This window comes from Trachurus japonicus, chromosome 14, assembly GCF_045865225.1.
Source record: "Trachurus japonicus isolate A0001 chromosome 14, Traja_1.0".
Lineage (NCBI taxonomy): Eukaryota > Metazoa > Chordata > Actinopteri > Carangiformes > Carangidae > Trachurus > Trachurus japonicus.
Genome location: NC_140920.1, coordinates 23,324,446 through 23,333,651, shown reverse-complemented (window position 1 = coordinate 23,333,651; position 9,206 = coordinate 23,324,446). Strand labels below are relative to the sequence as shown.

Below are 9,206 nucleotides of genomic sequence, written 5' to 3'. Positions count from 1 at the left end.
TTTTTGTCTAAACAGCAGATGTTTGGATGTGACAACACCTGGAACTTGGAAGGCTGATTATTAAGCTTGATGTCTCTCATTTGGCTGATGCTGTTATTCTCAGGTAAGGTGCTCATTTTGGTTAAAAAAAACTATCTAACAGAAGCATTTCTTTTGCATTGTGAAAAAATTTCAATATGGAAAATACCTGCAGGGTTTGTTCCAATTATTTTTGCTTTGTGAATTTTCTCTTTCTCTTTCTCTTCAAATGTAGCTATTGTGGATTTCTGAAATATGTTAAACTGCAGTGTGACTGTTCTGCACATTTCACTGCTTTGCTTCTTGCAAAATATGAGGCCAATGGGAAACTCATAGATTCACTATAAGTATTGTGAATGTCTATTTTTAGTACTGCTCAATAAATCAAATTTACACCATTATAAAGTCATACACTCGATCATGCTATTGTACAAAGAATCACAAAGATAAAGAGTATCGGACCATGGTCTACTATGTAATTTATTTTGCCTATATACATATACATATACATACTTTTATTGACATCTGACTGCACAGAAATGTGATACATTTATCAATACATTGAGTCAGCATTAACCATAAATTTTGGATTCATCAACTGATGACTAATTGCAGAATCTGGCCTAATATTGAACTGAGGGGCCCCAGAACCTCAACACCTTCATTACCCTCTTTTTCTCAAACTGTAAAACATTATGAACTGTGTTACCTTACCCAGTGTGTATAGTCCACATGGCACAGAGGACATGGAAACCTTATATTTTTCCTAGAACCTTTAGAATCCAATCGCAACTGTGATACTTTAAACCCCTGATTATCTGTGTATCACTTCATTTGTGGTAATTAAAATAAACTTTTAATTAATCAAGCCTTCTTATAGCCATGACCATTTAAGTATAGTATCTTGTAACAAGTTAATTAACCAAATTACTGAAAACTAATTGGCCTCCCGATGGTCTGGGGTCCTGGGTCATTCACTCGTTTTGTGCTGTTGGTAACTGAATGTTGTTTCTTAGCTCATCTGTCTGAATGTGCACCAGAGAAGCCAAAGAGATCCGCTCTGAACCAGCTGACCAGGACCCTCCTGAGGAAATACGACTGTGGAGTTCGGCCTGTTCAAAACTGGACCAGTACCACCACAGTCTCCATAGACCTCATACTGCAGTCTGTCCTGGACGTGGTATGTAAACTTTGAAGGCCATCAGCTCTGTTCACACTGATGGTATAATTAGGTTTCATTGCAGGTTAGGAATATCTGATCATTTGTGATTAATGTATTGAATTAAATCATTTATTTCAGTCTAATTGTGAATTTCTTGGCCATCAAGGCCAAATACATGAAATTTGTATTTGAAAAGTATGAAAGATTGCGGTGTTCATTATGGTATTTTCAACATTTTAATATTCTGTTTTGTTGCACTACACAACAACTGTGATTATAATGGGAATATGTCAAATAAAAATAATACAAATGTAAATGAGAAGATTGCATTAGCAAAGTACCATTCTCTCTTCTGCTTAGGATGGAAAGACACAAAGCATCACTATAAGCATCTGGTACAGACAGGTATGTGGTCTTTTTTCCCTCCTATCATCAAGCATTTACCCTCTCTGTAAAATCCATATCTTTATAATTAAAACGGCTTTAGTTATCTATAGTGCATCCTCAGCATCTGCATTGTACTACTGTGTGTTTGCCTCATATCATTTACACAGTCAGCTTTTAACAGCTCATGCTGTATGGAATAATCCAATTTAAGCATTTCTTTTAAATTTAGGTTCAGCAGTATTGACTGGAATAAATTGTATTTTTGATAACCCAGGACGTTAAGTCATCAATAATATATTTTCCATCCAATAAATCTATTATGACTTATACGATGCACCTATTTGCACTGTTTCCAGATTTGGACCGATGAGTTCCTGGTTTGGGATCCAGAGGAGTTTGATGGCATCAATGAGATCTCGCTGTCATCTGACGCTATCTGGATACCTGATGTCATCGTTAGTGAATTGTAAGAAACTCCTGAGGGGAACCCTGTAGCTCAGTGCTGGGTGTAAACAGTGTATCAAGACTTTGAAATGTGTTTTTCCACATCATTAAACTCTACTGATTTCAGTAAACATATGAAAATCAACATGCAGAGACTTTCATTCTGCCCTAATGGCCACCATTAGCATAACACTGAAACAGCTGTGAGTACAATAATTAAAAAATGTCTTACTCCCAGTAGGAGTATATAAAAAAAAAGACACCAGGCCTTCATCATGGTACGCTAAAAGTTCAAAGGACTTTGGAGTTTGGCGGAGTTCACAGCAGGAGGTGGTGAACTAAATTTACAACAGTGACAACAGTGTTCCTGTTTACATCAATAGCTCAGAAAGACTTGTGATTACACAACGTGCAGCTGTTATCCTGCATTATGTGTCTAAAATCTGTACATTATACATGCAGAAAGGCAGAACTGTTATGTGTTCACTCTCTAAATCAAAACAAGAGCCTTAACTGTGTTGTCAGACACATTAGTTAGACCAACAACTAACAGGGTTTTGCCTCAGAGACAGATGTGTACAGTATCTTTCAAACCCAATAATATCACAGACTTTCAGCTGCAGCCAAACTTGTGAGCAGACATGGAGCAAACCAAATGTCCTCCACAGCTTTGTAAGGACGGCTCAACATGAAGGTGTCTCATATTCTGGCGTGTTTTCTGTGTCTCACCTTACCTCCCCCTCTCCTTCATGTGTGTTCCCAGCGTGGACGGGGGGAAGTCCCCGCCAATCCCCTACGTTTATGTCAACTCCTCCGGCTCAGTGAAGAACTACCGGCCCATGCAGGTGGTGTTGGCCTGCAGCCTGGAGATGTACGCCTTTCCATTTGACAAGCACAATTGCAGCCTCACCTTCCGCAGCTGGCTTCACTCAGGTCTGTGGTGGAAAACACAGTGAATTCAGTTTGTCTTCCAACTTAACAAAACCTATCTTATCTCTGTGGTGGCCCTGAAGTGCAAAACACAACGGCAAATCAGACAACAACGGCAAAAGAGAAAACACAACGGCAAAAGAGAAAACACAACGGCAAAAGAGAAAACACAACACAAACAGAGAAAACACAACACAAAAAGAGAAAACACAACGGCAAAAAGAGAAAACACAACACAAAAAGAGAAAACACAACACAAAAAGAGAAAACACAACGGCAAATCAGAAAACACAACGACAAATTACTAAACAACGGCAAATCAAAAAACACAAAAGCAAAAGAGAAAACACAACACAGAAAGAGAAAACACAACGACATTAACCAAACCGGAAAAGGTAGGTACCCTCGGGCTGGTTTAGGCAAAGACGGTTGGTTTAGGCGTGTGAAGGGAGTGGTTAAGGTTAGGGTAAGATGCAGGGATAGGCTGAGCCTTGCAGAGGCAGCCAATCAGAGGCAGAGTAAGGCGGGTCTTGGCATGGCCATAGTAGGAAAAAAAGTATCGCAAGCGGGACTAGCACAGAGGCCGCTATGTATTGCCCAAAATGTTTTGCTTTTGTGTTTTCTGATTTGCCGTTGTGTTTTCTGTTTTGTTGTTGTGTTTTCTGATTTGCCGTTGTGTTTTCTCTTTTTGTGTTGTGTTTTCTCTTTTGCCGTTGTGTTTTCTCTTTTTGTGTAGTGTTTTCTCTTTTTGTGTTGTGTTTTCTCTTTTTGTGTTGTGTTTTCTCTTTTGCCGTTGTGTTTTCTCTTTTTGTGTAGTGTTTTCTCTTTTGCCGTTGTGTTTTCTCTTTTTGTGTTGTGTTTTCTCTTTTTGCATTGTGTTTTCTCTTTTTGCGTTGTGTTTTCTCTTTTTGCGTTGTGTTTTCTCTTTTTGCGTTGTGTTTTCTCTTTTGCCGTTGTGTTTTCTCTTTTTGTGTAGTGTTTTCTCTTTTTGTGTTGTGTTTTCTCTTTTTGTGTTGTGTTTTCTCTTTTGCCGTTGTGTTTTCTCTTTTTGTGTAGTGTTTTCTCTTTTTGTGTTGTGTTTTCTCTTTTTGTGTTGTGTTTTCTCTTTTGCCGTTGTGTTTTCTCTTTTTGTGTAGTGTTTTCTCTTTTTGTGTTGTGTTTTCTCTTTTTGCGTTGTGTTTTCTCTTTTTGCGTTGTGTTTTCTCTTTTTGCGTTGTGTTTTCTCTTTTTGCGTTGTGTTTTCTCTTTTTGTATTGTGTTTTCTCTTTTTGCGTTGTGTCTTCTCTTTTTGCGTTGTGTCTTCTCTTTTTGTGTTGTGTTTTCTCTTTTGCCGTTGTTGTCTGATTTGCCGTTGTGTTTTGCACTTCAGGGCCACCGTATATCTCAGAATCATTCAACTTTATAAGAGCTTGACAAAATAACTCCAGGGCAGCAGAGCTTTAAATTGTTTTCATCAACAAATGAAGATTGAAGCTGGGTCAGATTTAAGACTTGAGGGAAATCCAGAATCAGCCGCCTCCAGGCCATAAGGAGTCATGTCTTTGGACAGTGTAATGAAAACTGAAACATCTGGATGGAATCCAAGCATGAATTCCTCCTGAGAGGCAAAAGTGATGAACATATTTACTGCCTTTACTTCTCCACCTTCTCTTTTTATCCTCCAATATCTCTCCCTCTCTGCAGTGAGGGAGATAGACCTGGCTCTGTGGAGGAGCGCAGAGGCCATCGCCAACGATAAGAGGGAGTTCATGAATGATGGAGAATGGGAGCTGCTGTCCATTCCTTCACAGTACTGGCAAATCCACCAGGACAACACAGACTATGCACACATCCAGTTCAACGTAGGCCACTTACTGTCTCACTTATGTCACATTTAGCACAGAGGGGAAAGTTAGGCAGTGAAAAGGCAATTGGAACTAATATAGCATGGTGATCCTGTAATATTGTGTGGTTTAACAAGCTGTTCTTTGTGAGTGAGTAATGCACTATGATGGGTTGATATTGCTCATCGACTGTGATCTTTAAACTGTGTCCCCACCCCATCTACACACTGTCTGGTTGGACTGTAAAGCACAAAACAATTGGCCACTACCTTCATGGATCAGGCTTGTGAGCTAATGCCAAATGATGAGGCCGAGGCTGTATCTGGCGAGTAAAGAGACGGATAGGGAGAGAGGCTGATAGACAGGGGAGGGTGAGCAACCATAATGAGACTGTCTCAGTGGCTGCCTGATCAATGGACTTCTTGTTAGTGGCGAGGAAAATGGCCCCTTAGCCCACTGCAGGTGGAGAGCAAGGCAGGGTTGCTATTTATTCAGCTCAAGGAGCAAAGGCTTTTGGTAATGGTGCATTTCATGGCTCACTGAGATATTGTAACGCTGCCATTTCGCTGCTGCGGGGAGCTACATCATATATATGTATTTACATAGAGCTGGAAGTGACAGTTTTACAGCTCAAACACTTGCATCCAAACAAATAAACACACATTCTTCCATATCTTTACGATGCAATAAATACCATGCAGCCATCCTAATACTGATACTTTTCTTAATATGTATGCCCACATGATTGACTCAGTAAAGTCAGTAAATAAGTCAAGTGAAACTGCAAGAAAACCTCATTTAAATTCACACAAACATTTATAAGAAAGCAAATAGAGGACTGAAAACATTAGACTTGACATTTAGAAGCTGAAAGTACACATCAGAGGAGATTTTAGAAAGACAAGTGAGAAGCTGTTGCACAATAAGATATTGAGCTGAATTACAGATCCATCATCACTATCACTCTGCTACTTTGTCAGATAACAATGAGCATTTCTGTTTGCAGACTGACCAGTAGGGCTTAAAAATAATGAAGTAGGAACTGTGTTTGTTATAGACCAAGGGCGAGAGTTGAGAAGTTAAAGCTGAGAGATTTTTCCGTTTAGGGCTATGAAAAAATATTGAAATGTTCAAATGTTAAATGTTGTGTTTTTACAAGTGAGCACCACAAACTCAATTCCATTTACCTCTGCAGGCCCTTTTAACTGCAGACATTTCAACCCGTCATAGTCTGAGAAACACAGAATAACAATGGCTCCATTCTAATCAAACGACCCAGTAAGGCATGACAATGTGACAGTGAACCAGCATGGCAATTCAGCCTTTATAAATTCTATTATTTACACTCGTGCTTTTCCCACTGTGACATGACAAAAATGTCTTTCAAGAGAAATTGTCTCTTTCTATTCTCTGAAAATCTCAGACACAGTCATGACAGTCAGTATCTGAATAAGTAAAAACACCTATAGAAGAGTCCCTGTCCTCATGTCCATCAGGTCTGAACCCCCCCCCCACCCCCCACCCACCCCCCAATCTCTCATGCAGGTGCTGATCCGCCGGCGCCCCCTGCTGTATGTGGTAGGTCTCCTCATCCCCAGCATCTTCCTCATGCTGGTGGATGTCATCAGCTTCTATCTGCCTCCGGACAGCGGTGTGCGCATCGCCTTTAAGATCAGCATACTGCTGGGCTACACCGTCTTCAGAGTCAACATGACAGACGAGCTGCCTGCCACTGCTGTCAGAACTCCTCTTATAGGTGGGATATGTGTGATAGTTTTCTCCTTAGATGTTTAATTACTTCAGAGCCATTTTTGTCTGATATGCAAAATTACGCTCCATATTATCTATTTTTTCATGTTGTTTATTCTGTTTTTGATGAAACCAGAAAGCTTGTTCTACATATCAAATCCAAAATGCATTGTCAGCTCATCTCCAATAATATTGTTAGATCTGCAACACCCAGAATTCCTGTACAGAGCATGGCCTCATCTGTCACGTTTGATGGAGCTCAAAGGATGAAAGAGGAAAAAAACAGGGTCTGTTCAAAGATGCAGGTTTACTAAGCACCTCAAATAACTTCACTGTGAAAAACTAAAAATATAAACTCTTTTTTTGGTAATATTAACGCCATGTCACATCACATTCATATTGACACCAGTGATCCAACTGTTAAACAGATAATGCATTAATTCAATGAAGGTGTGGCAATACAAATACAATTGGTAGATGTAAGTATTTTCATTGAATACAGAGCGACCTGCTTTTTAGATGAATACTGAACATGTGGTGGGAGCCTCAGGCACTGGTTGAATGGAGGTCCCATGTTTTCAATAATGCCTCAGTCTAATTATTGGCTAATAATTGAGCTATTATGGGGCCATCAATAGGAGTTTTTTCCTCTTCTTTCCTCCGTCTCCTCTCAGGTGTGTTCTTTGCCGTGTGCATGGCCATGCTGATGCTCAGTTTGATCAAGTCTGTACTGGTGGTGAAGCTGCTGCACCACAGTGAGAAAGAGGTCAAGCAGATGTCAGTGTCTGCCTGCCTGCTGGACAAGTACGGCTCAGCCGCTCACAGCTTCAATGAGAGCGCTCTGACCTCCATCAAAACCCTCGACCGCATCAACCCGTCTGGAGGTAAACTGATACGTTCAAAGATTTCCTAAACATCCTGCTCACAAGGAATATCAGACTATATCTTTTGGCTTTTGCTTCATTATATCAAAAGGTTGGCAAAGTGTTGGATAAAAGGATGGCACTTTATGATAAAGTTTACACTAACAAAAGAATGATAAAGCTATAAGAAACAGCCATTTCAAGAGGTGTCAGGGATATTTATAAAACATTTTCCCATCCCCACTAATTGGTTATGATTGAACACACTGATCCAGAGAAGCTGCATTAATCTATACTAACTGTTCACATTTTAAACCAGATTTGTTGTTCTTCTCCTAGATTATGACCTTGAGTTTGAGCTGGAGGGGGATCTGCTGTCCCTGAACGAGGTCCAGGATGCTCCATCGGGACTGGAGTGGCTCCTGCAGGAGCTGGTTTCCCTCCGCTTGGCTCTGTCGCAGGAGGACAGCGAGTCTTCAGCTCAGGCCGACTGGCTCGCCCTCTGCTCTCGGCTCGACTGCTTCCTGTTCCGTCTCTACCTGTTTGTTCTGGCCCTGTACACCGGTACTCTGCTGCTGCTCTGGGCCAGCTGGAGCTTTGCCTGACCATGTACTCAGAGACTTATTGAATTTTGAATACTGTGTTGTACCTGTTGCTCCATGGTGTTTACCATAGTACAATGACTTCCTGACATGTTTCAATGCAAAGGGCAGATTGCAGTAAAACCACTGCTGACAGAACCATAGTATTTAAAATATACTTATAACAGTGGTTCTATTGAATTTCCCCAGAACATAAATCTGTAGGAATTGAATAACAAACCAACAAATATGATTAAAATACAACAAACAGTACATTTAATTTGGAAGCAAAACTCTAGTAAAAATGAGAAGTTGATTACAATTCCCAATTGCACAGAAAATGAACTTCTGCACTCACTGCTGAAGCATGGAATTGGTCTTTAAACTGTGATCATCTTCAAATTTCCTTTTGCTTTCAAGGGCTTACCTGAATTCCCAAATCATAACTATTAAATAAATTGTTGCATTGTTGTAAAATCTTACTTCTTGTATCAAACTAGAATCATCCTGAAACACTCTGCATTTCCCCTTCAGGCACAGCACCGCCACTGTATAGTATCATAGATTCAGAGACATTATTGTATTGAGTCTCTTATCATGTTTTCCCCCGACATAGGAGATTTACTCAAAGATACTGTATAATAAACCATCTCTCTGGAGAAAATCCTCAGTGCCTGTGTGATGTTATAATATTGTATTCATACTTTAATCTCCATCTCGCTGCCACAAAATAGATCAATACAACCCATTCAGAGCTCAGCTGCTGTATCTCTATTCCCTGTTGATTTCCTAATAGTCGTGATAAGAATATCAAAAGTGCATCATAGGAAACTTACCGGCGGAAAGATCCATATTAATGCAATTTTCACAGTGTCTGCGAGCCTCTTCTTCCAGTGGATCCGGTTACATGATGTTATGCAACAGAGCTGTGGATAAATGTTTAGTCAGTGTCTCATTATCGTCTCTTTGAGGTAACCAGTGTTTTGTATGCTCACTTCAAGCTTTGTGTTTTGGCTTTGTTGTGAATATGAATGTCATATCAAGATGATTGTAATTGTTCTTTTGCCTTTGTGCTGCTTAATATTGTGTTGAGGATATTACAGGAGAGGAATGAAAATAAAAGCCTCAGAATCAAAACCTATCATGAGCCTGCCCTTTTCATTTCTGAGGAAGAAAATACTTACTTCCATTACTGTGTAGATATCTGACAGCCCTTAGAAGATCCAACACTCACACTGTTCATAATTCT

At 40.0% G+C, this 9,206-nt stretch overlaps 1 protein-coding gene across 1 annotated transcript; it reads left to right on the top strand.

Annotated features, from left to right (window-relative positions):
* Positions 1–970: 970 nt before the first annotated feature.
* htr3b (5-hydroxytryptamine (serotonin) receptor 3B) lies at positions 971–8,055 on the top strand. Its single transcript, XM_085798949.1, has 8 exons — positions 971–1,198; positions 1,541–1,585; positions 1,924–2,033; positions 2,775–2,944; positions 4,625–4,782; positions 6,310–6,520; positions 7,188–7,397; positions 7,716–8,055. The coding sequence occupies exons 1-8, from the start codon at positions 971–973 to the stop codon at positions 7,979–7,981; spliced, it is 1,398 nt and encodes a 465-aa protein (XP_085655075.1). The 3' UTR covers positions 7,982–8,055.
* Positions 8,056–9,206: the final 1,151 nt, after the last annotated feature.